The sequence below is a fragment of the Athene noctua genome, chromosome 31 (assembly GCF_965140245.1).
Source record: "Athene noctua chromosome 31, bAthNoc1.hap1.1, whole genome shotgun sequence".
NCBI lineage: Eukaryota > Metazoa > Chordata > Aves > Strigiformes > Strigidae > Athene > Athene noctua.
The window spans coordinates 1198521-1226429 of record NC_134067.1 but is presented as its reverse complement, the minus strand read 5'-3'; the positions used below and the strand labels follow the sequence as shown (position 1 = coordinate 1226429).

The 27909-nt window shown below is 49.5% G+C and overlaps 1 protein-coding gene across 3 annotated transcripts; it reads right to left on the bottom strand.

Moving 5' to 3' along the window:
* Nucleotides 1-612: 612 nt before the first annotated feature.
* GMIP (GEM interacting protein) lies at nt 613-27217 on the bottom strand. 3 transcript variants are annotated; one of them, XM_074930136.1, is made up of 22 exons: nt 26983-27217; nt 25545-25682; nt 16574-16667; nt 16413-16488; nt 15481-15544; nt 14502-14627; nt 13249-13313; nt 11821-11931; nt 11501-11581; nt 9619-9807; nt 8873-9010; nt 8246-8436; nt 7560-7681; nt 7228-7314; nt 7015-7113; nt 6171-6310; nt 5776-5964; nt 5557-5694; nt 5253-5449; nt 4575-4869; nt 2922-3042; nt 613-2459 (listed from the first exon to the last, which is right to left on the bottom strand). In XM_074930136.1, exons 1-22 carry the CDS (start codon nt 27200-27202, stop codon nt 1963-1965), a joined length of 3378 nt encoding a protein of 1125 aa, XP_074786237.1. In that variant the 5' UTR covers nt 27203-27217; the 3' UTR covers nt 613-1962. The 3 variants fall into 3 exon arrangements, with proteins under 3 accessions (XP_074786237.1, XP_074786238.1, XP_074786239.1); XM_074930137.1 differs by lacking the exon at nt 26983-27217 and adding an exon at nt 22398-22857 and having other exon boundaries at nt 25545-25643; XM_074930138.1 differs by lacking the exons at nt 16413-16488; nt 16574-16667; nt 25545-25682; nt 26983-27217 and having other exon boundaries at nt 14502-14622.
* Between the last annotated feature and the right edge of the window lie 692 nt (nt 27218-27909).

Sequence of the window (27909 nt, the reverse complement as noted above, 5' to 3'; positions counted from 1 at the left end):
CTTTGAAGTGAAGATGCAGCCTCAGGGAGGTGAGAGGAATTAAGGAAATGACGCTGCCCTCCCTGCCAAGTTTCTTCTGAAATTCAGCATCTCGGTTTCCAAATCAAACCGTCTTGGCTGTGGCTGGGTGACAGAAAATCCCCATCCCGGGCAGGAGGTTTCAGACTCTGCATCCGAGCTCTCTGGGTGCGAGGGGGACCTGGCAGCTGCACAGCTCCGGCTGGGAGCGTTGCTTTGGCAGTTCCTACCCTCAACAAATTACCAGCCCCGTGGAAAAGAGCAAGTAACGAGGAGTTACGGGGTAAGAGCGAACCTCTTTTCTCTAATAGCATTTTCCATGTATTGGACCGCTGGAAGGAGAGGCAGAGGTGGATGGTGGGAGTTGAACTGTACAACCCCCCAGCACTTCTGCCTGGAGTGAGTCTCTAAGTTAAACGTGCAGCAGGAAGAGGAATCTTGGGGTTTTATTATTCTAGCTCTGCTGGTTCCTCAAATTATAAATTCTTATGGGCAAGCGTTACCTTGGTTTTAGAGAGACCAGAGTGCACTTGGCGCTGTTAATAAGTCCAGTAAGTGTTTACTCAAGGCTTCCCTATTCACATTTAACAAGTACAGGATAAGCTCACAATAAAACAGCCAGTAATTTATTACAGAAGTTCTACAGTAAAAGATAATTTAGTATTCAAGAATTCCAAGCACTATATTAACAAATATACATCGCTCCAGAGATGCAAACTCTCTTTAGCCTGAACTGTACAAATACAAATAATAAATCCTTAGCACTTCTTTTTACAGCCTTGGAAAGAAACAGGGCAAAAACGAGTCTGTTGATGAGCCGAAAGAAATTTGTGAAGTAGATTGCTTAAGGTCCCAAGCTCTTAGGGGAAAGTGTGATGTTTTCCTTTAGGGTTTAGCTCTGGTGTCTCTGTACATCTCCCCGTGCCTTTGCAGCAGGTGGTGAGCACAGAAATCTGCCTTTGTGCAGAGGTTTTTTTTTTTTCACGTTGTGGTCTGAATTTCACGCTCTGTACACAGCCAGTGGCCGAGGCCACCTGGAGCAGCAGAGGTGTCCCCAGGAGCGAGCAGCACGGGAGCCCTTCCCCACGCGTGTGTCACGAGATGGCACTATAGGACAAAATTCTCCCCGTCCTCATGCTAAAATTTGGACAGAAAATCCGCCGCCGGGAGACAGAGAGGAGCATTGGGGTAACCCAGGGGCTGGTGAGGTGGAGACCCAGGGCTCAAAGCCAAGAAATCTTCGTAGCCACTGGGGGTTCGGGGCTTTGCCGCCTGCACCACGGCAGCAGCTTCCCCTGGGAGTGTTGCAGAAGCTCAGTGTGATTTGAGGGGAAATAGAATTAATGTTTTGGATAAACGGGGCCCGGCTCAGAGTAGGACAGTGTCTCTTCCCTTTCCAGAATGGCTTTGTGCTGACGAGCAAGTTGAAGCTCCGGTAAGGGAAGCAGAAGGATCCAGAGTAGATGAACTTTGCCCCTTTGCCCTGTTCTGTTACACTCCAAAAGTGAGTTACACTCAAAAATGCTGTGAAATAAAAATGGCAAAAATCAGTGCTTGTTGCAGCTGCCAGAAAAAGACCCTTTGGGAACGTTTTCTGTCTACTGTCCTACATTTCAGTTGCCTCCTTCCTGGCTACATTTTTTTCTAGCTCTGCAGTCTGGGGTTCCTCTCCTTCTCACGTTGTCCTTCATGCTCAGCAGAGCGTGTTCCAGAGAGTGACCCATTGGATTTGCTTCTATGCGTTTGTTAACAAATAAAGAGCAAATCCTGGTTTAGCTGAAAGCCTCCCAGGTAGTTCACAGCAGATATCTTTTCTCAGCCTGCATGGTAAATACAAACAGGACGTTCTTCTCACCCCCTTTCCGTTCCTTCCTACAGCAGGTGTTGGGCTTTGGGCCCCTCTCCCTTCCCGTTGCTTTTATCTGTTACCCCTCGGGGTTTTTTCTATAGGTATGTCCCTGGGTTGAGGTCCTCTGCTTTCTCAGCAGACTCCACACTCTCCAGAGAAGGCTCAGGGGATGCAGAAGCATCATCGAGGTTAAACTTTGAGACAATCCTGGCGGTTTCCTGCGTGATCTCAAAATGTTTGAGCTGCTGTCTCCCTCCTGAGCGGTGCTTGAGTGTGTTTGTGTCGGCCGAGCTGTTCCCTCTCCTCGTGCTCTCCTCTGGGGTGTCCTTTGTCATGGAGCTGCTGTCGGCAGGGTTGCCTTCTGCACCAGACTCCATTGCCACGTTGACTAACGTGGTAGTCCTCAAGGGCAAACTGGAAGCCTTGGGAATGACCGGTTTTGTTTTTGCCTGGGCTCGAATATATTTTACAGGTTGTCGGCTGAAATGGCACCGGGGCTGGGTCCCCAGGACCGTGTCCGAGTCGCTGTCTGTCTTTTCCTGCACAGAGTCCTCCAGGTCCTCCAGCTCAGAGCCAACACTTGTATTCATCTCTGAACAAAAAAAAATTAGACAGTTATTTTAGCAGGGTGAGACAAGGTTACTCTGACAAACAACTTTGGCTGATGACTGCTCTTCCTGTTAGGAAGAAATGAGCAGGCTAAAACACCTCCCTCTAACAGCTTCGTTCACCAGGAGCAATCACAAGATACGCATTTGAAAGAGGTATAAGAGATGAGTCAGGTTTATATTCTTAAAGCTGGGAGAGCTGGCAGGTGACTGCAGGCTCAAGGGCTGGGGCCACAGCGGGGAAAAGCCCTTTGTGGGCTGCAGAGGATGTGCTTGTGATTTCACACCAGCTACGTGGTGGTTGCTCTGCAGCAGCTTCTCTGCACGAAGACTGAGCAGCGACGCCGAGGAGGGCCCGGCTTACTGAGGCAGGCAAGGGGAGTGAGAACCTGCAAACGTGGTACGAGACAACCTGTAACAGCATCACCATCACCCGCTTCATTTACCTGGAGCGTCCGCGCTTAACGGACTGTGGGCTCCCTCCAGAGTCAGCTCATTGATGGCTTCCCTGGAAGACGGGTTATCAGAGACACAGTCCACACTTAAACCGTGCTTGGAGGGGAAATTCTGTTGGAAAAAGCCATGAATGTTTATACAGCACTCTTATTTGTCATGAAGATACTGTCAACTCCCACTTCACCCCAACTGCTGTTAGAGCCGAGTGAATGAAGGCAACAGCTTGAGCTGAAAGTGCCTCGATTTCCCTTAGATCGTCTGTAACACTGCGGGGAGTCAGGAAGGAGCTTGCAGAAGGTCCCAGGGCAGGGCCCTGAGAGCAAAATTACAGTTCAAGACCTGCCGGCTCCAGCATCCCTGCTGGCAGACCACAGCTGCCACAAAACTTGTCCCAGAAAGCAGCAGCCGCTTTCTGCGGATTCCTGTGGCCCGCGGGGAGCTGAGGGAGCCCGTTTCAGAACAAAAAGGGGAAAAGTCAGAAACCAAGCTGTGAACTGGTAATTATGGTCAAATGCAAATGGGAGGATGAGCGGAGGACACGGGAGCGCCTGGGAGTTGTCGTTGGTTTGGAATCTGTGTGAGTGTGCACAGGGTCACCGGGGCGGGGGCTCCAGAGTGGTTTTATTAATGGCAAAACAAAAGTGCCTTTAGAAGCAACTCCCCTTTTTTTAAGGGTTTGCGACCCCTTCTGCAGAATTCACTCGTGCTGCAGAAGCAGGTAAAAACGGCTTTGGAACTAGTCAAAGGCAAGGGTTGTGTGTATCTCCAACAGTGCTTTCTGTGAAGGTTCATTCATCCTCAGGGATTTCTGCACGCGAGAAGTTAATTGTGTCTACCCTGGGGATTTTATTTGATCTGTAACCGTGGTTATTCTAATTTCTGCTTCCTCAGCGAGCAGGCCCTGCAGGGGAAGCAGTGTTACTCTGTGTCAGACATGGGTGGGGTCATCAGAGACACTTGGTCTTGCACATAACACCCATGACTCAAAAGCAGGAGGCAGAGAATCCCCGAACCCAGATCTCCCTCCCTTTGGCTTAACTTTAGGAAAGTAATTTCTTCTTTCTTGCTCATCAAACCTGCTGTGAAAATGCAAAAAAAAAAAAACCCAAACCCAACCATGTCCCAGCTCAGGGATGCCATGCCCGTTTTTGTTCTTAAAGTGCTGTGAAATAAGTTGTGAAATGTTGTGAGGAAAGAGCCGTGGAGCTTGGGAAGGATGCAGAACACTCAGTAGCAAGGCAAGGAAAAACCAGGGCCCGTGGCCACTGCTTGGGGATGCAGCAGAGCCCCGTGGGGCTGTACGGGGTGGGGGGGTCTGCGGGCTCTGAAGTGCATGTAGCTGCTTCCAAAGTTGTGGAAGCAGTTTAATATGGAGAACCCCCCAATCTTTCAGAATGTCTGGTATCTAAAACGTGGAGCAAAACCATCACCCAGATTGGTCTGAGAAGCTGCTGAGTGATCTGTGACTTATAAGTTTTGCTGTTTCTCCCACTCCACGTGCAATAGGCTCTCTGCTCCTTCCTCTCGGAATAACCCTCTGATAGGAAACGGTTTTGTTATCTGTGAAAAAAGTTCTCTTTAATCACTAGGGTCAGTCTCTACAGCAGGGTCAGTAAGCCAAGCTCAGTGTCTGGGAGCTCTACCTCTAGAGTTATATTCTGGGCTGTGTTTGGGCTCTGAGGTCCTTCATCCTTTTCTGTCGCTGCTTCTTGCGAAGGGTTTTCACATCCGAGGGATAAGGATGAGGGCAGGTCATCCATCCCAAACACCCTTTCGTAGTTCTGAATGAGAAACTCCACAATCTGGGCTTGATACCCAGAGTCAACAAGGCACGACATTGAGACATCGCTCCCTGAGCCTGGCCGGATCAGGGTTGGCCCAAATACTATGCCCAGGTTGTTTGGGGACATCTTGTTCTCTTCGTATTTCTCTGCCACCCTGGGGAAGGGAAACAGGACTGTTAGGGGCTTCCCAGCTCGCAACCCCAATGCACCGAGTGCACCAAAACCCCCGTTTCTTAGCAGAGAGAGAACCCCCATCTTTTTACGGGGGACAGAGCTCTGGTCTGCGCAGAGAAACTCCAGAGGAAAATCTCAGAAGCTGCCTGGGTCTGTCTGGATGGCGCAGCCCTAACGAGAGCGGCTGTTTCTTGTGACCTGTGCTCAGAGCCAGGTGAAAGAGGGCTTGAGCCACCTTCTTGCTCTGCACTTTATGAAGCGTTATCAGTAAGGACCTTCTGGTCCTTCTCAGTCATTAAGACTTTAAATTACTGCAAGATGGTCCCCGGCGCTGAGTGGGGGGACAGCCAGCACGCTCCTCACCTGTACAAGTGTGCGACGAGGTGCCGCAGAGTGTTGTAGTTGCTTCCAGGCAATTTGCTCAGCAAGTCCTTCATGCTCTGGATGGGATCAGAAGGGAAGCCGGCGCAGTCTAATTTTTCTTCCCCAGGTTTTTGCAAATCTTTGGCGAGCGCAATGAGATCGTTATAGAGCTGGGACAGCAGCACCGGTGCCGAAAGCTGCAGCGGGAGGGGAGGAAAACAGCGCGTTACTTCATCCTGCTGCTCTGGCACTGAGCAACGAGGTGGGCTGAGACCTGCCCTCCCGGCAGAGGTTTGGTACCCACCTCCTTCAGGAAATGCTTCAGGACCCCAGTGATGTCGTGGGGGGAGTGCTCGGAGAGCTCCACCAGGCTCCGTCCGTTCTCGAACGCCTGGCACAGCTTCTCCACCCGGGCTTTGGAGCCACTTATCCGATAGATCCCCTGCGTGGTTCAGAGCGGGAGAGGTCAGGAGCTTTGGATACAGAGAAGAGAAGATCAAAGCAAGAACAACCAACGACTCACCTGCACCCCGAGGGCACGGGCTTCGATTTCTGAGGTGCATTTCACCACTATGAAGGGAACTTCCTCCGGGAAATCCCGAGGAACCTGAGTGAAGTCAATGCCAAAAAGAGAGACTCGGTTGGGCAGCTTCTTGTGGCCGCAGGTGATGAGCAGGTTCTCAAGACATTTCTTGTGGCAGGCCAGGCAGCACTGAAAAATAACCCAAATTATGGTCTGGTTGTGGTCCAGCACAGGCCGAACAACTCCCGTTCCCTCAACCACTAGAGTCCCACCAACCCCAGGGGGGTTGTTTTGGGCAAGTGGCTGCTCAAAGACAGAAAAACACGCTTTGTGTAATGCAGAGGAAGAAAAAGCACAGAACTTTGCAGAGGGGCCCCCTCGTCCCTAGCCCTCACCTCCTCGCACTCGAAGCCGCTGACCATGAAGGTGTCACACTCCCTGCACTTGGACGGTCCCCGCAGCTTCCGAAGCCGGTGGGTCTGCGCCGCGCTGGAGAGGAGGATGTTCCTAAACTGCTGCTGGGATGTACCATTTTCTGCCGAAACAGCGTTAAAGCGTGAAAAGGAGCAGAGACGTGCGTGTGGTTTCCACCGAGTGAGTCACGTGTGTGTGACATGCTGGGGTTTCAACCCCAAGCCCCAAATGAAGGTTGACATGTGGGTGATTCCCACAGCCCTTCCCAAAGGGGGGGTGAGGTTCCCTTTAGGCTTCCCTCCAGGGTGGGCCGGCCTGGCAGACAGAGCCACTGGGTAAATGAGCCCCAGGGGTCCCACACTGAGTAACCCAAGGTCAGGTGTCCCCCTGAGGGATAAAAGCTGGGACCCCTCGCAGGCAGGGGCAGTGTCTGTGTGTGAGGTGGATGCATTTTGCAGAGTTCCCTGTTGGGGAAGGACCTCCCGCCTCCCTGGGACTGGGCTCCAGTCAGGTCTGGCTTTTGTAAACGCGGGTTGTGTAGAGATTCAGTCTGTGGCTTCCTTGGTCTTATGTGTTTGGCTTGTTGACTCAGCTGTCTCCCGTCCCTTCTATGGGAAACTGCATGTCACCATTTATCCCACCCATTGCTGGTCGTGCGGTGTCGTTGTTGGGGTCAGTGGGATTGATGTCGGTTATGTATAATCTGACTTGTTTGTACCCCCAGCGCTCACCCGTGTATCAAATTCAATTTGGTTATTGGTTCATCTTTCTGCTGGCTGTGTCCTTTATGCTAGGCCTCATAATTGGCAAAACAGCGTGTCTCACCGTTTTCAAAAGTTTGCAGGGAATCTCTCTCTTCAAAATCATCTGAGGACGACATGGTGCCGGTGGATGAAGCTTTCAACAATTTCCTGTTAGAGTTTCCTTGAGAAAAGAGAAAAATCTCGTCCTCACGATGCACAAAGTGGGTCAGCGTAGACTTCAGTCCCATTTGTAGGGTTTGGGGCAATATTAGGGAAGAATTTCTGCTGCTCTTACCTGGGCTAGAATTGGGAGAGTCCAGGGACCGGGATTCACAACTCCCCCCCAGGCTTTCTGTGTCGCTGCAGAGGGATTTGTTCGCACCTGCGGGAGGTGGATACGGTGACAGACCAGCCCGAGGGCTCTTGGGATGCTTCAGCACAGGGCTGAAGTCCAAACCAAGCTCCCAAGAACATCTGTAAAAACTTGTCAATATTTTCTCCCAGTCTGAGCAAAGCTTTAAGCACTGCCCTAACAATCTGAGACCTATCCCACCTCTGGCTACTAATCTAAATTAAACTACAGTGGCTCGAGAGAAAATGGGGTCGTTCTTATTAAATTCAACCTACTCTGTTCGCCGTTTGGGGAGAACTGCTTTCTGGACGTGTCTTCTGGCGTGCTCACATCCTTTGCTGCAGAGGAGGGTCCTGTGGACTGCAGCACCATCTTCTTTTTGCTGCTGGGAGGGGACCTGAGAAGGAGTTGCAAACAATTTTCCAACAGCAAAGAGTAACGGACACTAGTGCATCACCGAGGTGCCTCGTGGGTACCTGAGGCAAAGCATCTGTTTCAGGCAGCTCACGGGTGTAAGCTGAGTTTTCCAGGAGACAACAATCGTGCACAAAACTAGGGAAACAAATCTGTTCAATACAATTTCATCTCTTTCTACCTGCAGGGAAAATTTAGAAATCGGGCAGCACCCGTGTGAGGAAGGAGCCGTCTGAATCTTTGGCAAACGATAGAAATAACTGCAGGGACGTGGGAGGAAACTGCCGCCCTCCTTTCACTGGTGTTGGTCCCGTGCTCAGCAGAAGGACCCAAGTGCATCTCCAGAGATTTCTCCTTCGTTAGGGGAGCGACGTGCAGAGAAGGCCCCAAGAGCTGAGCCTGTGGGTTTTTCTGTACTCAGCCATTACACGCTGCGGCGTTGCTAGGGACTTCCTAAAACGTGTTTTCAACACTTCTTTTGTTCTGTGCGCTGTGTATTTCTGACCTTTCAGCTAGGGTGTGAGTTTTCCACTTTTTTTTTTTTTACCTCTGCCCTCCGGAAGTGAGTGGTTCGAATTCAAACACTTCCACAGGAATGTCTTTCTTCTGCAGAGCCTGAATGAATTCCAGGTATTTCTCGCCCGCTTTGTACGGCTTGCAGACCTCTGACAGGTACTGGTATCCCACTGGAATCTGTTCTGACTGACTCTGCCGCTGCTTGAACATCCTTAACGTGACCTTATGGGGAAAAAAACAAAAAAAAACCCTTAACTGCTAGTGAAAGCCCAGGTGCTTTTCCCTCCCCTGGATCTCAGTCATTCACCAGTTTTCAGTTTTTCATTACCCAACTCAATTACCAGCACTTCTGCTTATTAATGATTCTACTTAACAGGTTGGATAAAAATTATGTCACTGTTTCTTGTTCTAGGATTTTTTCCCCCTCTTTTCTATGGATATTTGTGTTCTCAAAGCATTAGTAATTGAAAATGGGATTATATATCTGAGATGCTTTGGTAGCAGGTTGGTAGCAAAATCCAGAGAACTCCCCTGACTTCAGCTACTTGAGAATGGTCAGTTGTAGGGTGGTTCAGCAGTGAAGAGCCTAGAGGTCTTATCCCAAAGAGCAGTTTCCCCAAAACGAGGATTAGAGGAGAAATTATAAGGCCACACGTACCCACGTCAGCACCTCATCCCCTTGGTAAATGAGCTTCCGGATATGGGAGACGATCCGCACCCGCACTTTCTCCAGCTCTTGTCGCCGAAAGTTGGCATCGCTGATGCACATCTTGTACAAAGCTTCTGTTTCCTGAACCTGAGCACGACCAGAAATGGAGCAAAGGAGGAGAAAGTCACAGGATGGGTGGGAAGATGCCGTCAGACGGTGTGTGGGATTTCACAGAATCCCGGAATCACCTTGGTTTAGAAAAGCCCTTGAAGCTCCTCCAGTGCCACCATGACCCTCCCCCTGACCCTTCCCAACTCCCCCAGATCCCTCAGCGCTGGCTCAGCCCGACTCTTCAACCCCCCCAGGGATCCCGGGGACTCCCCCCTGCCCTGGGCAGCCCATTCCAACGCCCAACAGCCCCTTCTGCACAGAAATCCTTCCTCAGAGCCAGCCTGACCCTGCCCTGGGCAGCTTGAGGCCATTCCCTCGGGGCCTGGCGCTGGGGCCTTGGCTCCAGAGACTCATCCCCCCTCTCTGCCCCCTCCTGGCAGGGAGTTGCAGAGGGCCAGGAGGTCTCCCCTCAGCCTCCTCTGCTCCAGACTGAACCCCCCCAGTTCCCCCAGCCGCTCCTCATTTCATAAGCCTCAGACACAATCTCCACTATACACTTTCTCTAAACTAGAGGCTCCCGGCATTTTCATTCTCTACAGAGACGGCTGGAAACGCCAGCAGCCTGCTCTGACTGAACTCCTCACCTTGGCTTGTGCCTCCTCGCAGGAACGGCGCCGCTTCTCCAGCTGCTTGTTGGCGCTGCCGGGGTTGGCGGCGGCCGCGCTCTGATATTCATCCTCCGCCTTGGCACTCAGGTGCTTTGCTTTCTCCAGCTCCTCGCAGCGCTGTAGGTACTGCAGGCGGGACTTGCGCAGGGATGACAAGGATTCGTTCTGGAATAGGAAAAGGAAAAGGTTTAGGAAGGCTGGCGAGGCAGCGGGAGGAACAAGTCACAGCACTGCTCCATTTACAAGGATAGTGCCTGTCTCCTGGTTCCCGTGGATATTGTCACTCAAACGGCTTCACGAAGGGCAAATCAGCCCTGAAAAATTTGGTGGCCTTCTACAAGGGGGTTACGGCGTTGGTGGATAAGGGGAGAGCAACTGCTGTCATCTGCCTGGACTCGTGCAAAGCATCTGACACTGTCCCGCGTGACATCCTTGTCTCTAAATTGAAGACATGGATTTGGTGGACGGGCCACTCGGGTCAGGGGCTGGCTGGGTGGTGGCACTCAAAGAGTTGGGGTCAGTGGCTCGATGTCCAGTGACCAGTGGTGTCCTCAGGGGTTGGGACCGGCGCTGTTTAACATCTTTGTTGGGGACATGGACTGGGACACTCTCAGCGAGTTTGCCCATGACACCGAGCTGTGTGGTGTGGTCACATGCTGGAGAGGGGGGACATGCCGACCTCGTGGAGTTCAACAAGGTCAAGTGCAAGGTCCTGCCCATGGGTTGGGGCAGTCCCAAGCACAAATCCAGGCTGGGCGAGGAGGGGCTGGAGAGCAGCCCCAAGGAGAAGGACTTGGGGGTGTTGGTGGGTGGAAAACTGCCTGTGAGCCAGCAACGTGCACCCACAGCCCAGGAAGGCCCCGTGTGCTGGGCTGCACCCAGAGCAGGGTGGGCAGCAGGGCGAGGGGGGGATTCTCCCCTCTGCTCCGCTCTGTGAGACCCCCCTGCAGGGCTGGGTCCAGCTCTGGGGGCACCAACAGCAGAAGGACACGGACCTGCTCGAGCGGGGCCAGAGGAGGCCACGGAGATGCTGGGGGGGCTGGAGCCCCCCTGTGAGGACAGGCTGAGAGAGCTGGGGGGTCAGCTGGAGGAGAGAAGGCTGTGGGGAGACCTTAGAGCGGCCCCCCAGGGCTGAGAGGGGCTGCAGGGAAGGGGGGGGACTCCTGGTCAGGGGTGTAGGGATAGGATGAGGGGTGATGGTTTTAACTGAAAGAGGGGAGATTAGATCTGATATCAGGAAGAAATTCTTCCCTGTGGGGGGGGTGAGGCCCTGGCACAGGGTGCCCAGAGAGGCTGTGGCTGCCCCCTCCCTGGAAGGGTTCAAGGCCGGGTTGGACGGGGCTTTGGGCAACCTGGGCTGGTGGCAGGTGGCCCTGCACGGGGCAGGGGGGGTGGGACTAAATGATCTTTAAGGTCTCTCCAAACCAAACCAGTCTGTGATTCTCTGTCCCTCTCCTCCCAAAGTTCAGGAGCTCTAAGGGAGCCCCGGGGTTTCCCCTACAGCTGAGCAGAGCCCCGCTGTCCTGGATGAAGGCGCCCAGGAGCACCCTCCTCCCAGCAGGAATCCCTGGCAGTAAAGGGCTGTTGGCGGAGTTCTAGCAGAGCGTGTGCAGGTGGGGTTTGGGGAGGGGCCGCAGGCACAGAGACCCCCCCCTTGCAGGGGATCCCCCTTGGCTGAAGGCAGCTGGAGGGAGCAGGGAGCACGGGCAGGACGGCACAGGAATGCTGCTAGCACTCCCCCCGTGCTCGGTAAGAAAGTGCTTCTATTCAATAGCAGGATGCACATTACATGATTTAGTTACTGCTTATTTGTAAATGCTTGGCTTTAGTGTTTTAAGCCCATCTATCAGCCTCTTACCATTCTCTTTTGCTCCTTTGTCCACTGATCTTTGAATTCTTTCCTCCACTTCTCAATTTCATTCTTCTTGGCCAACAGAGGCTGCAGAGGAATAATAATAATCAGGATGGCAACAGTTCCTCGTGAGGCAGGAAAAAATATCTGACAGCCGAGGGCATGACATTCGAGAGCAAGCCTTGCGAGATGCCTCTTTCTCCCTTAAACTTGGTGAGCGTTTCCTTCTCTCTTCCCTTCCACCCCCTCAGACCAGGATAAATCACTTCGTGAGGTCTCTGTGATGCTCCCGTCTAATCTTTCAGCAGATTTGTCTTATAGAGTACCTGGTAGAACTCCTTCTGTTGGAGCAATCCTGCAGTCTCACTAGCTGAATTTCCAATCTTTATGTCGTGTTCCAGGACCATCGTATAGAGCGGCCGGAGAGGCATGTTGTACTGCAAAAAACAACAACAAAAAAAAGGCCAATATAAAATGATGGATAATCACTGCAGCTTTCTTACATTTAAAAGCTTTTGGTAGCTATGGCCAAGATCTGTTATAGAAAGGTGAGAGTGTCTACGCTGCTTTGTTTGTTTTTTATTTTTTTCAGACAACACAGCAGGATGCTGGAGGCAGGAGGGTTTTATGCTGGGCAGTGTTCACAGAAAATCGCAGAAAATCACAGAATCAACAGGGTTGGAAAGAACCTTGAAGATCATCCAGTCCAACCATTAACCCAGCACTGACAGCTCCCAACAGTGTTGTGCTGACTCCGTCCCTTGCTTTGCTGAATCCTCTAATTTTCCCAACAATTAACTCCATGTTATAAATCCTTGGGGAAAAAAAAAATAAAATAAAAAAAAAAAATTAAAAAACCCTACTCCAATACTGAGAGATTTAGGAACGGTTTTGGAGGGATATTTGCTGTTGGATTGGAGTTGATACAGAGGAATGATTACTTGTTTTGAGATTTATTTACTTATAGAAAACTGCTTAGCAACTTAATTACTTACTTATAGCAAGTTATAGTATTTTAAAAATATTGCTAAGAATCCTGCTTGCCCAGAGCGTTTTACCAAGGATACCGTGTTCCTCAAAACAAAGCAGTTCACTGTGAAAATCTACCAAGGATTACAACGTTCAGCAAAATATTAGACTTTTGGCCTCGAGTAAGGTGGCTCTAACTAGTTGGAATTTTGCTGATGAGTAAAGATAGCCATATAGGAATGGTAGAAGTTCAATTGGTTCTCTTAGATAAGATAGAAAGTAAACCCTCTGAAAACCACTCTTGTTATTCAACAAATTGGCCAAGAGAATCTGCGCATGCTCTGGGGGAAAAAAAAACAAGGTGAGAAAGACTCCGAGCCTTCCTCCCAAAGACCCCTGAAGACGCCCCCCAGGAGGCGATGGGCAGGTGCAAAGATGACATCAACTGTTGACATCAGCCTTTCGAACTAACCCAGCCCTACTCATGCATATGTATGTTTGTGTGATGTAACCCCATGAATATGGATATCCACGCTCTAGAAGTTTTTGGTACAATGTGCGGTGGGTGTGCAAGCTTTGTGGAGAAATCCCCTTGCACCCCGGCCGGAGTAAACATCCCTGCTTCATAACTCTATTCGAGTTGTAGAGTCTTTTTTTTCCGTGAATCAGAGTCCGCAGCAGGTCACGTGTGGGGACAGCCTCACGTTTGCTCCGCAGGGCTCCCGTCCTCCCGCCCCTGCTCAGGGACCCCGCGCAGCCAAGCAGGGACTTGTGAGCACCAGTACCTGCTGGATGATGGCGTTTCGTCCCGACTCTGCGATCTTCACCATCCCTTTGGCAAACTCTGTCTCTGTAAAAGGGCAGAGTGGGTTAATCCCCAGGTTCACGGTCGCAGGGGTGGGTTTCTCAAAGCCAGAAGCCATCCCAGTCAGTTAGGATCGTGCAGGGAAGAAGAAATTCTGACTCTATGTCTTTATCTGCAGGCAAAAAGCATCTAAAGGGGCTGATCTTTGGCCAGGCTCTCACTGCTGTAATTCTGCTTGCAACTGTGTGGTTTTAGCTAGGATTTTTTTTTTTTAAATTATCTGTGGTGGTGCAATTCTCACCCCTCCCCACCCCTCCTTGTTGGGCTGCTTGGTGCCGGGTGTGATTCTACCCACATCCCCCCTCCGAGCTGTACCCCCATCGGTGAGATAAGGACTGATAAGGTCAAGGGGAGCCTGGCTCCTGCCCCTCCTGATTGCTCAGAAAGGGTTATACCAGCCCATCATCTCCTGAGGGCCTGGCACACGTGTGCCTGGGATGGGGTCAGAGGGAACAGTAACAGAGCTGCACTTTCATCAAGTTCCTGTGCAACTGCTGGAAGGCACCAGAATAATTAATTTGTATCTGACCAAAGTCAGTTATCTTGGACCCTTCAAACTGCGACCACCAGGGAGACCCTTTGATCTCTCCTGGGTGGCAGCGGCCTGTGACCAGCATCTCCCCTGAGCTGGGAGCCTCTCGGGTACCAAAACCCTCACGGTGCTTCTGCTGCCAGAGCTGAGGGAAGGCCGGGGCGAAGGCCACCCGCTCGGGTCTCAGTTATCACCCGTTGAGGAATCCCAAGGCGTTGGGGGGTATTTGCTCTAAACTCAAGAGGGAAATTTTCTTTGAGTTTGCTTCTCTTTTACCCATTCCTTCTCTGTTTAGTGGGGTGTGGGGACATACCCTTGTTTCTCTGTGTGTTTTGTCTGTTTTGTGTTCATTCTACTGAACCCAAACACCTTTGTTTCTCTGTGTTTGTCCATTTTGTGTATGCATATATGGATAAATCAAGGTCCCGTTAAGTAAGTCAGTGTGAAACTTGTCAGTTTAGAATCTGTGAATAAGTCGCTTTTCTTTCTTTCAGCATGTCTGAATTATTTTGTAATGATAAATTACTGTTAGTTATTAATAAATCTAGATTTCTTACTAAATCATTACCGTGTCAATACTTTCATCCGCGACACGATCGAAAAGCCAACAGAGTCCCAGCTGGTTCCATGCACAGACTCACCGTAACTCAGACGTTTTTCAATCCAGCTGAGAAGCTCTTTGACGTATTTGCACCACATCTTGGCATATTCCAGGGCTGCGTCAATGCCACCTTCACATTTAATCAGCATTTCATCTGCCTCCTGATCTGCAACAGAAGAAATCCGGGTTCAGAACGGCTCTGGCTGGTGGACAGAGGCTCCCCCAAGAGTGGCAAAATCGGAGTCTTAAGAGTTCGTGCTGCAAAATACTCAAATATCAGCCATTTAAAAAGGTTTTTCACCGAACAATGTCACTGTGATCTACTCACAGTGACCCCACAAAGTCCTGCCCATGGAACCACGCAAGTTCCAGGTAATTCAGACATATATATTCCTCTGCCCTCCGCTTCTAATTAAATATTTTTGTTTAATTTGTTTTGAAATCCAAAAGCGAAGGACCTAACAGATTACTGCGGAGTTGCAGGAAGTCTTCTTGTTCCTGGGTAGAACCTAATACAAGTTCATCATACTGCAGTGAGCAAATCCAAAACCATTTCAGGCTGAAATCTGTGAGAAAGCAGCTTAGAATTTGATGGGTTTTGCTTCTTGGGGACTTTATATGAAAAACCACAACTTTACGTTGCATTTTATGCGACAAGTACGGAGCTGGTGAGAACCCTCCCAGAGAATAACCAAGTGTTTCAGAGTATCCCAGGTTTCACCGGGTTAAAACCAAGAGCTTTGGGAATTGATGCAGGATTTAGAAATCAAGACCTTGTGAGAAGCTTCTTAATGAGATGAACAGGGACAGACCTGAGTGCTGGAGGGAGCCGGGGCAACACTGAGCTCAAACAGGCTCGTCCTTGCTGGGTCGAGCTCAGCCTGAGACTGACACTGGCAGAGACCCCAGCATTCTCCCCCCCCTGTCATCAGGCTGCCAGGACCATCCCCAGGTGATTAACCAAGTGTTCTCGTGTCACCGCTTTGATATATATATTTATTTTTAATTAGTAATGTTACCTGTTATGTCTGCCTGCACTTGCCTCTCTGAACTGGTTTTGCTCTTGCAGAAACTTTCACTCAGCTGTGGGGAGGGGAAAGAAAAAGAGAAAATGGTGAAAGAAAAATGAGTATTCGGGAATGTGGAGGATTTTTCAAAAAAAAAAAAAAAGGCCAGCTGGAGTGCTGAGTTTGCTTAGCTAAGCATCCCAGTGCAGCTCAAATAGTAGCCTGAGATTTGTCAGAGGGAAGGTAAAAGTCTGCCATGGGCAGAAACACGGAGGCAGAGAGATGAAGGCTGGAAGAGGGCTCCAAAGAGCAGCTCTTATTTTACTATAAATCATCCTATAAATCGCAAAATATTTTATTTTTATTTTCGAGTTTAGCCCATGGGACAATACGATTACACGAGCACAATTGCTGTCAGAGAAAAATGAAGTTCTAGCCCTTTTGTTTATACAGAAAAACATGAAATGAGGCTGATTATCCCCAAAAGTCCCACAGTGCCCAAAAGCAAGCCAAAACCCATTAAGTTCTATTTTGAAGATCTTTTGTTTAACCTTAAGGCCAAAATTTTAGGGATTTTTTTTGAAGCATGACTCTCAAATGTATTTTGGGGTTTGCTGTCTTGTCTGATCTTTTTCTTAGCACGCAGAACTTAAACCAGCCAATTTCCACGTCTTGTTTTTCAGAAAAATATAAATCCAAACGGTAAATGCCTGAATGTGTCCACTAAATATTCTCAGCTCTGTTGCCACCTCCATCACTGGTAGAACCAAGGGGCGTAGAGTTCTTTTCTGGCTATTCAAGTAAGAGCTGTAACTATTTTTTTTTTTTTTTTGATCATCCAAAAAACAATTGGAGTAACATAGAATTTAATAAGATAGAATCATGCACTTTGGCAACGGACATCGATAATTGTTTGAATAAAATGGATCTCATTCTTTGCCCACCGGAGCGACCTCCTTCTCTGGGGTCAGGTCGGTGTCCTCAGTGCTGTCAGCATCACCGATGAACATATCCACTGTCCTGTACAATAAAATAAAAAGACAATAAAATAAATTGCAGTTCCAAGGACCCAGAAAAGGAGTTCAGCCCCATTTTCTCTACATACGCGTTTCCGATTGAGATTTCTATGGCATCCAGGCTCCGGAATATCTCACTGTATCGCTTCCTGTTTTCGGGTGTCCTCTCTTGATTGTCAAGACCTGGAGTTGGAGAAGAAGTCGTGTCACTGAAACCCAAAAGCTCCCCGAGGCCAGCAGGATGGTTTCTGGAGGCGCAGGGGAGCGTGGCTGAGCCCTGCGCAGACCCACAGGGGGGTGACAAATGGCAAAGCACGGCAAGGCGAGGCTGGGATGGATTCAAAAGGAAACTCTGGGAATGGCAAATTCATTGAGGTTCCTGGGGCAGAGCCCCCAGAAAACCCATCTGCAGATATCCAAGGAAGACATCTAAGCTGATTTTAGGGCTTGCAATCAGCCGTGGAGACCTTTATAGCAGCCACGGAGCTGAAGTTGCGCCGCTGTCCTCAGCTTGGCGCTGGCAGCCCTGCTAGGGGGGTGTGTCATGGGGTGCAGCAGCGTGCCTGGCACCCCAAAAAAACCAACCCAGGCACACTCTGCACAGCCCATGTCAGCAGAGTGGTGTGAGCAGAGAGCAGCAGGCAGTGCTGCAGCCCGCTGGGCCGTGGCGCAGAAGCTGCCTGTTCCTTGCGCACGGCACGCGCGCGTGCGTGTGTCGCAATATTTTATGTGCAGGGACCGTTTCTCAATATTCTCCGTTCTTATTTATGGTGATAATCTCCCTTACGAAATCCTGCACCTCATTCAGTCCCCAGCAGGTACAAATTGTTGGGCGTGTGGAATATAAAATGGGCTTGGCCCTGCTTGAGGGGCAACACGCTCCTGCCACGTGTCTGTCGGGTCGGAGCGTGTTCTGCCCGCAGCTGCACGTGTAGCAGGGTGCAGGCGAGCACACGGGTCTTACACGGGGTCATTAATGCTGTTAATCTCACTTTCCACTCTGTCATGTGTTTGTCACTGAGGGCTGAAACTAAAAATGACTCAGGCTGAAAGTTGCTGAAAAAAAATAAAAAAAAAAAAAAAAAAAGGAAAAATGTTTTAAAATATGAAACCGGGCACAATTGGTAAAAACAAAAGCAAACTTCACTCTTCTTTGTCCTTTTGACATTCCAGGAAACAGGATGTGGTTGACCTAAATCTAGAGTTGCTTCACCGATAGTCGAGTTTTTGACAGTGAGCAAGTATTTGTAAGTGTTGCTCAAATGATGCTTGGTAGAAAAGTCAGTTTGTGTCTCAGTTTGAGCTACTCCTGGGCCTTGTCTCACTCCTGAAAAATACAGATTTTTTTTTTTTTTGAAGTCAGGTTTGGATTAGGTCACCTTCCACCCTTCCAGCCAAAATGGTGCAGAAAAGCACAAGACTGGCTCATCTGTACGAAGGGAGGCTGTGAGCATGTGGGGGTTTTAACTCCATAATGATACCAAACAATGTGAGAGAGTATTAGAATGTACAATGAAGAGAAAGACCGGGAAGGATTAGGGATCTTTTTCCACAAATCTCTTTGTTTGATGTCAAATAAAAGTGCTCTCTAACAGTCACACAGTGTCCAAGTGATGAATATCAACCGATCTAACCCCATCACCACCTTAAAAATAGAAATAGAAATTAAAAAAAAAAAAAAATAGGGGAAGAAGGCAGGGTGGGACACTGAAGTCGGACTGGGCAGCACGGGCTGGGTGCTGAGTTCCCTTCTGCATCACCAAACGAGCCGGGAACGCTCCTGGCTTAATTGTCTTTGCTGAGTGAATAATTTAGATTTATGCTGGCCTCGTTCTTTAAAAGTTTTCTGAACGTTTTACTCCAAAGCAAAAGGAGACGCTGAAAATGGGTGAAGTCGCCTTTGGGTTTTTTTTACCCTGAAGCACTGAGGTCTGGAGGAGCTGTGGGGAAGGGCACAGAGCGTCCTGCCACGCGTGGGGCACCCGGGGGAGGGCTGGAAAAGCCCCGATGCTGCTAACAGGGAGCTGCAAACTGTGCCCAGCACCTGTCCTGCTTAATCCTGAGAAACCCCCGTTCCGGGGCTGACCTGAGACAGGCGGTTTTACCAAACATCTCAGCCTGGTTCTTCTGTAAGAGGCCCAAATCATTCACAATCCAAGACGTAACAAATCCAAGGTTTACTAATTCAATTTGAACCCTAGCTACTCTCGTTACTCGGTGCGAGCTTTAACTTCTCTTATTTACCGCTAGCAGAGGATTGTACAACAGGAAGAAGTGACTCAACTCGAGCAGCGCCTGATGATGGGCAAAATGAAACATTCTGCTTCTGAAAGCAGCTATTGAGGCGCCGTGAGATAAGCAAGAACCTCAGGTTCTTGCAAGTCCTTTGCTTCGTCTCACTAAGACACTATTATATGTAATACACTAAAAGGAGGACGGAGGAAAAATCGGACAGGAAAACTTTCCCTGGCCTCGCAGCTGATTCCCACAAGTATGAACACGCACGTCATTCAGGAGCCAATTTGTCCCATCTATTTGAAATTTTTTTTGCCATGTACAGGTCTGGGCCAAATGATTCCCGTGCCTCGTGCGTGTATCATCAAGGAAACGAATTGCTCTTTGCTGTCACAGCTGCCATCGGGACAGCTTCAGGGTGTCCCTTCCTGAGGAGCCGTGAGCTCCTGATTGCCCACGTGCGAAATCCCTCAATATCTGTATCCACTTTCCTGTACTAGAGGAAAATGGAGTCCCTGGCAGGTTTGCGGAGGCTCCCATAAATATCCATTAAAATAATTCATCTTTCAGGTCCCGCTCAGAGCCTTGGCTGGATCAGGGAGCGGAGCACCCGCCGTGGTGCTGGGATGTGGGACCGCAGGCTTGGAGAGACTCAGGCTCAGCCCTTTGTCTGGACAACCTGCTGACAACTGGAAGGCTGATCTAGAAACTGACTCTTCTGGAGATTAAAACCCATCTGTTTCTTGAAGGACAGAGTATCCTTATCCTTCTTATCTTAGACAATTCCAGCAGAGACCCTTTCCAGCATCGGCACAAGACTCGCACCCCCAAGAAGAACTCCCTGTCCGGGCAGCGGAGCGGGCTGGCTGCCCTGCAGAGTCCTGCCCCCCCTTGGGTGGACAAAACTCCCCTCATCCCCATCACGGGCCGTCAGGGAAGCTCACGGCTCCTCGCTGCCTTTTGCCGCTGTGACGGGGAGGATGCGCTCCCCCAGCCGTAGGTGTGCGGAGCGTTGAGGATATTTTTAGCAGGAGAAGCTCTTGTTCTGCCCTTCAGCAGAAGCGTCGCTTCCCTTTCAGCTGCAGTTACTGCAAAATGAGGTAAATGTCTAAACCCCTCGCTCGGCGTGGCACTCTCGCTAAACCTCAGCGCCACAAGTCTGTTCCTTGCTACCACCTTCCCCTTCTCTGCGCTCAGCCTTGCGCTTTGCAGCACAACATCTGAATTTTTTCCACTGGGGAAAAAAATCTCCTGTTTCTGCATAAAAGCAGCGTCTGTGGAAAATCCCCTGCTCGCTAACCTGCAACGCTGTTCGAAGCAAATTGGGCCAAATAAATCTGAGAACTCTCAAATTGTCACCCGCCACTCCTGCACAAAATCCTCCCTCTGGAACCATGTCACCCCTCCGCGAGGCTCCGCTTACGGCGGGCAGCAAGGGACGCTGCCCCCACTGCCCAGATCAGCCCCTCTCTCTGATGAGAAATAACACATTTTGGAATAAAAATAATCCAAGTTCCTTGACAACGGTTTTGCAAAACCAAGACCACTTCCCATCCTGTCACTCTGATTTCTCCTCGTCCTACTTCAGTGGAACAAAGGCCCTGGCAAAAATTATATTTACAAATCACTCAGGTTTTTGAGGAGGTTGGAACTGCTACAAGCAGGGCGATCGCCCACAACTGACAGGAAATACAGCAAGGTCAGGCATCCTAAACAGCATCGTATTAACGAGGGGATTAATTAAACATGCCAGGGCACGGGGGGGTGGGGAGGAGAATTTCCACTTCGTACATCAATTCATTAGAAAAAGAAAGCGTGCACATGGCAAACCTTGAGATGTCCGCCAGCAGAAACTGAGAACAGGTGCGTTAGTTTGCCAAATAAAAACGAGGTGCTCGCCAGCTTTAGAGGAAAATATTAGTAAAACAGACTTGTCTTGATAGCTGGCAGCCCCTTGCAGTTCTTAGTTAACAAACTTTGGTTTTTAAGTAAGAAGACTACCACTATATTAAACTTCTGGTGGTTTGTTTCTTCAATATTAAGAATAAGGAAGTGTTAGTCGTGGTAAGAAGAATTTAAACTGACAGTGAAGCACGGCAGATGCTTCCAGGCCTGGAAGGCAGTAAAAGGACCTCCCAGTTAGCGACCAAAGGATGAATCTAGGATGTGACTGGCTAAAAACCAAGTCTGAACAAAATAATTTACACCAGTCTTCCCGGTTTTGCAAAAGAGCTGTCAAATAAACCTCCTTAACAGACGAGGTTTTGTTGATAAAAGGCACACGGATTTCAAGGGGGCATTTGACTTTTCCATTTTGACATCACGATCTGGATGGTACCCTTGGACGCACGTTAAACCTAAAAATACCGCTTAAATCGATGTATTTGTTGTTTCTAGTGGGATCTCAGAAACAGATTCCAGGCCTTTGGTGGGTTTATTAAAGGATCAGATTTGTGCCATCATCTCTCCTGCTGAAGTGCTTGATGAGACCAAGAGCGTAGGCCAACAGCTCCAGGAGAGGGATGTTTATTAGTCTTTAAGTGCCCTCAGAAATGGTTTTGCTTCCACGGCGGCGCAGAGCTGAGCATCCACAAATCAGGTGCAGTTATTTATCGCCAGGCTGGATAGTCTCTGCCCTGAAAAGCAGAGCTGGATGCAAGGGGTAGTTGCCTAACACAAGCCTCACACGCAATGCCACGGAAAGAGACCCCTGGGCACGGCCAAAAGGGGAACAGGGAGCAGAAAGAGGCTCCAGCAACGCTGGACGAGGAGCACGTTGGGTGTCGGTGCTGACAGGGGGTTGTGCAGACGTTGCTGAAGGCACAGAAACACTCTGTGGGGCAAAGGGGGAGGCAGAAAACTCATCTCGAGCTCCGTTTATTCAGCTTACCAAAGACACGGAGCCATCCTTGAGCTAGCCCCAAGTATGACCGTGAGCTACAGAATCTGTTAACTACTGTTTTGTTGAGTTTCATGACAAAGCCATGACAAGACCCAGCTGCTGAAAGTCAAGCTGAAATAAAGTTTTCTAGCTACAGGGGTAACGATCCGTTTGAATGTGACAGCAGGGAAAGGACTCATGTTACTTTCCACATTTCCTTGAGGCAGTGAGATTTTTTTTTTTAATTTTTTTTTTTTTTTCCCCCTCTCTCTGAAGCACCAGGGACCTGCCCCTGTGGGACGTGGGGTTCTGGCAGGAGGGGATTTGTGCTCTTGGGTGGCACAGAGACCTCTCCAATGCTCGACTGGGAAGTGTTACTCGGATTCAAACCTTCTTAATTAAGGTGGTCACCTTTGAGAACAAGGACTTAGAGCAAATTTTTATCAGAGGGACTTGAGCAAACGATGGGCAAGTATCAGCATTATGTCATTCTGATCTCTTAAGAGAAAATGCTGCACATTCCACCTCCTGAAAAAAGGGGGGCTGCATCCTTTCCTCTTACAAAAGTCAATGCCCCAGTACAAATGCATCACAGAATTTCATCCGGGAGAGGAAGACTTAAAGAACTGAGCAGGTGGGATCTTCATGGCAACCCCAATTAGAGGAATTTAGGGCTGTTTTCTAGCACCCATATTTCCTAGGTGGCTCAGGCTGATCTGCTTCACACGTCATACCAAGCCCCAAAAGCTTTACAGTACAAACAGGATAAAAACTCGTTTCAAACACCAATCACATACCACTTGGTTCTGGCTCTCCCATGGCTGAATCTTCAGTATTTTGGTCAGAAAGCAGCAGAATCCCAAATCACCCCGCTTTGAATCACAGCCGAATTGAGTAAAAACACGACTTCTTGATCAGATCAGACGTGAAGAAATTATCCAGGGGCCCATGGGAGTTGCGTGTGAGTTCAGCCGACCTGCCCGACATCACGGGCAGAAGTGCCTGGCGGTAAGCGCGGCCGCTGTAGCCAAATCTGCTTCCTGCAGACACGCTTCCGCGCATGGAAACCACGCAGCCTGCATTTATTTGAAGGGGCAGTTTGCATAATTCAGATGTGTCTTGGTTAAATAAGCAAAAGGATCGTTTCTGAATCCTCCTGGCTTTCAGTGCTTGCTGCAGCCACAGTTGTTCTACCCGGAGAGCACATTCTGCCTCCCAAGAAACGCAACAGACCGAACGAACCGCCGAGAAACCGCCCTGTGGTGAGGGGAAAGGGCTGTTAGGTTGAAAGAGGGGACAGGAGAAGGGCAAGGATGAGTCCCTGGGGCAGGGATGGGCCCGCAGTGGGCCCTTGCCTGAGCCCCCAGCCCTCTGCTCTCTTCCCCAGTGCGTGTGTTCTCGGCGTTCGCAGCCCCGCTCGACCTCTGCTCAGCAAAACCAAAATCTAAACTTTCAAAACCTGATTTTTTTTTTTTTTTAGTTATCTGATGAGCTGGGAAAAAAGCTTTTGCTTGCGTCAAGATATTTTTCAGCCTGGGAGCGGTCTCCGGATGGTGGGCTGGGGTGTAAAGCTTTAAATCCCAATGACCCCCGCCCCGTGCTGGACAATTCACTCGCAAGCGACTGAGTTCCTGGCTGCAAGCGCAGAGCTAGCGTTGCAGCCTTCAAAATTTTTAGTAAATTTTTGCCTTCGGTTTAGAAATACTGGTGGTGATTTGGTGATGAAACTGCTGTGGGAACTAGAAAGCATTTATTCAAAGATTATAGACCAAAGTGAGCAGGAACTGAACTTTTTTCCTTCTGCAAATATTAAAGAAACCGACAGCAAAAATGTGACAGCCAACAAACAAACATGCTCAGCAGCAAAGCTATTAATTTTTCTTCACTAAATAATGAATAATTTTAAAAATCTATGCTTTCTTATGCAATGAAAAAATACGTTTGTGTCCCTGGACTCCGCAAAACCCCACAGTTTCTCTTTCCTCAGCACCTGCTGGAGACTCAAGTAATACCGTTACGTTTTTTCTGCAGAATTTCTGCCTGTGGTTGTGTCACAGACTCTGTGGCAAAGCTCCGGGCTCTTCTGACTGCAGCCAGACACGGGCCAGAGTTAAATCAGCTGAGCTTTCTATCGCTAACACTTGTTTAATTTAAAAAAAAAAAAAAAAATTTTAAAATGTAAACCCTTAGAGTTACCGCTTCAGCGTCAAATGTTTCAGGCTCAAGCGAACGTGGCGCGTGTGAGAGTTTCTGCTCCAGCTCGGGAGGGAACGGTTGATTTTTAGAAAGGAGCAGGAGACTCGGGATGAAAAACCCCACGGCAAAGTGCTGCTGGGATCAGATCTTCCCCAGTCTGCGTCTCGTTTTTTTTTATAATCAAGTGGTATAATTCCAGGTATGTTTAGTGCCAGTGTAATTACCATGCCCTGCTTGCAAAGGGTTTTATTTCCAGAGAAGCGCTATAAAAAGTGTTTTTCTAGTCTAAAGGCATTTATAGCCAAAAGGATTGCGACATAGTATAGCAACACCCTCCAATTAATTTAAAAAAAAAAAAAAAAATCTAATAAAACCTAACATAGAACAAGGGGTGGGGCTCCTTATTTACCAGAAGCGTAACTCAGGATCCCAATTCCCACTCTCGAGCAGTTTCCTCAACTTTCTTGGGGAATGACTATGTTTTGGTTGGGGTTTTTTTTTTTTTTTTGATAAAAGCCGAGATGGTAAAACCCTAAACTTTGTTTTCAAGATCAGAAGCTCACAAAGGGGAAGTACAGGAATTAATGAGAAGCAGCCCATCTTCCAAGGTGACGCAGAGCAGTAACGAGGTTCTTCTAACGAGAGGAGCAGGGTGCAGGGCTGCTCCCCTGACTCAGAGCTCCTCCAGCACAACTGTCAAACTCCTCCCGCATTTTTAACAGGTGAATTTATTTATTTATTTTTTTAAATGACTATTTTAGAACAAGCACAATGGCAAGTTACTGCAGACAATACACAGGAGCAGCCCCCTACGAGGTCTCGTTAAACTTCCCTTTACGTCACCACTGCTATTTTACAAGGCAAATATCTTTCCACATCGGTAAGTCTTTTGAAGGCAGGGGAGGAAAGAAACTGGGAGTGATAGCAGCGGTGTGGTTGGGGCACTTTCCTTCCTTCCAGCCCTTGCTGAGAGCCTTGGGCCAGCCCTGGCTCTGCTCATACACCCAATATTGGGACGGGACATTCAGCCCTTCCTCTCGAAGCTCATCAGACCCCCAGAACAAAGGCCAGGAACCACTGTGCCTTTCCTCTGGAGAGGCTGGGACTAGCTTTCAGGTGAGGATTTTCCACTAGATTTAAGGGTATCTGAGCTCCCAAGAAACCAACGTGCAAAACAGGGACGGAAAAAACATTTAACCACCACCCAACCAAGGTCAGCGTGGCGCAGGGCACCGCCTCAACCTCCAACACCCCGTGGGTCACTCGAGTTCTACCTCCCTGCCACGCACGGACTAGCCAACACCTGAAAACATTTTGCAGAAGGTTACACAGGAATTAAGCACTGAGAGACGTCCTGGCACAGATCTGCTGGCTCCGACAGACGGAACCAAGCCAAGAACAGCTCCCCGGAGCCGCGCGTTTCCCTGCTTTGGTTTCACCATCTGAACGTGTTTTACGTGTGGAAAACACACAGAAAGGTGCAGTTTGCCAGCACGATGCCAACCTAAATAGAAAAACTCTCACGTCTGAGCCTTTATCTTGCTCCCATGCCTTTTAAAAGCACCATCTTCCCTAACGCTGGGAGCTGGTCACTGACTTCTGCTCAGCTCCGGTAGCGACGGGCGCTTTCCATGCACGTGGATACCCGTGTGTGTCTGTGCTGAGCCCAGCTGAAAGCTTTTCTGCCCCCACTGAGCAGAGGGCAGTAACTACAGTGCTCGTTACATTCTCTAAAGTTATGGATTTACCATTGATATTGGCGACAAGGGTCGCTACCGCAGGCTGGATGGCATCCCCGGTCAAAGCAGGGTAGGTGTTCAGGAAGGAGGAGATGGCTTGCAGTAAATCTGCCAGCTTGGCTTCAGCAGAAGCTGAAATAACTTCTCCTAAAAGTAAGAAGGAGAAAAAATTACCTTTTTTTTTTTTTTCATGCATAAACTCTCCTCCTCACCTTTCCCACGGTGAACTCACTTCAGCACAGCCGCACAGGTACCCGGCTGTTCCTAAATACTCATGTTCTGCACAAAACAGAAAATAACAAACGCTGAAGACGGAAGCAAGCAAAACCCCCCTCAAGCAGTGATGGGATGGACGTGGAAATTCCCAGTCCTTAGTATCCAGGGCCCTTGATGAGGCTCCCCGCTGCCTTTTGTCCAGGTTTTACTCCATGAGCCCAAGTGATGAACGTCATAATTCCAGCTGCCACAGCATTGTGTATCTTTGTGTCTTTACACCCAAAACCCAACCTCCAAGAGCAAGACGCTGTCCCACGCTGAGCGCTCGGAAAGATGCTCAGTGAAAGAACCACCTCGGGTAGATCTAATTTCCGTGAGCAGCCAGCATTGTTTGTGGTGTCTTGCAAAGCGAAGGGCACCGCTGCAGTTTGCTCCGGAAGCGTGGCTGACCCAACCCAAGGCAGTCGCCGTCACCTGGAGCTACAGCTTGAGGCTGTGGGAGGGAGACGGGGATTGCAGGGAACTCCGGATGCCTTGGTGGAGAGGGTGGCACTCCTCCAGGAGCTTTCTTGTTCCAGCAAGCAGCTGAAGGGATTTTGTTAACGCTGCCGTGCTGGACAGGGTTTGTAGAGCAGCACCGAGCCTGTGACAACCGTTTTCTTAATTCTCAGGTCTATTGACTTGGGCTCCAGCCTGGAGAGCATCCTGCGAGTACAGAGATTATCCTGGGAAAAAGGAGGAGAAAGGGAAACCGCCGGGCGCCCGGGAGGCACAGCACTTGTGGAGCCTGTTGCCAGGCTGTGACACACACCCGGGCTCCCACCGCCAGCTCGAGCCTCCTCGCAACGTTTGGGCTCCATCCCGGTGACGAATCGTGGTTCCCTCAGCGGGGACGTGGCGTGTGCCCTTTCCTCGAGCCACTTTCACACACTTGTGAGTAATTGCAGGTGCTGTCACTACCACCTGAAGTGCTTTTGCATCGCATTTGGAGGAAACCTCTGCGCTTAGATGGTTAAGTGCTTTGAAACTTTATCTATTGATGCAATTCATTATAGGAAAAGACGTTTACATAATTAAATATCTGCACAGAGACAAGCCACCCTAAATTGTCTGAGAGCCATCTAAATTCATTGCTTTAAATAAATAATGAAGCAAGAACGAGACAGGATTGCCTTTGCTGAACGCAATCTGCTTGATTTGTAAGCAAATAAGCGGACTGAAAAATATTTACCTTGTCGGAAGAGCTCGCGGAAGCGCTGAAATTTCCTGTCGATGTTCCTCAGGTGGTTGGTGACACGGAGCACCTCGCTGGCCGTCAGGTCCACGCGCCCGGCGCCATCCCCAGGACCAGGGATCGAAGCCCAGGCGGTGGCCAAGCAGCTGGCCTCGGGCTCGTGGCTGGCTCTGCCTGGCGACGGGCCGGCGGTGTCCCGGGCTCCCGGCCCGTTCATGGCGAGGTGGAGCACCCGTTGCTGAGCCTCCCCCGGCCCGGTGGGTCAGCTTTTTTCTCAGGCTATGTTTTTGGGTGCGCACCCCCAAAGTCCTGCAGGCCGTGAGCACGGCTCCCCCGCAGAGACAGGAGGAGAAGCAGCATTCTGCAAAAAGACACTGGAGACACAAGACAAAACGCTAAAAAACAAAAAAACAACCCCAAAAAAAGGAGGGTCAGGATGAATTCTTATGCTCTCAGCACTTATTCATTTTCTAATTCAGTAAAGTTGCAACCAGTGTTTTCTGAGAAATGGCCAAAGCAGGTTTTAATTATCAAGTTTCTTCACTCACTTTCCAGCAAACGGAACCCCAAGTTTAGGAAACTGTTTCTTAGCAAGGCTTGGATATCAAAACCAAGCCCCGAATATCCATAGGCAATAGCGCTGCGTTGCCGGATCGGCCTCTCTTATTTACCATAACATTATCTGCAAGTAAAAATGTTGGTTTGGGCAAGCTGTAGAGGATATCTTCCATCTCCTCCATCGTCCTTCCTCAGCTAAAACACAGACGAGGAAAAAGCCATCACTTCTCGTGAGAAATCTCTCGGTTTATCCAAAGTACCGCGGCATCTTGGTATTTGCTGGTGAAACCAGAAAATCGAGCCGTTGCCGGTGTCCCGGTGCAGTCGGGCTCCGGATCTCGGCTGGGCCACCCCGTGGTGCCTCCG

Bases quoted from the DNA above. Each gene is read 5' to 3' on its own strand.
- GMIP (XM_074930136.1), bottom strand. From the start codon at position 27,202: ATGAACGGGCCGGGAGCCCGGGACACCGCCGGCCCGTCGCCAGGCAGA. The intron at 9,808-11,500 runs GTAAGAGGCTGA...TTCCTATTCCAG, and splicing joins CAAAGGAGCAAAAGAGAATG to AACGAATCCTTGTCATCCCT. The intron at 7,315-7,559 runs GTAGGTTGAATT...CACCTCCCGCAG, and splicing joins CTCCCCAAACGGCGAACAGA to GTGCGAACAAATCCCTCTGC.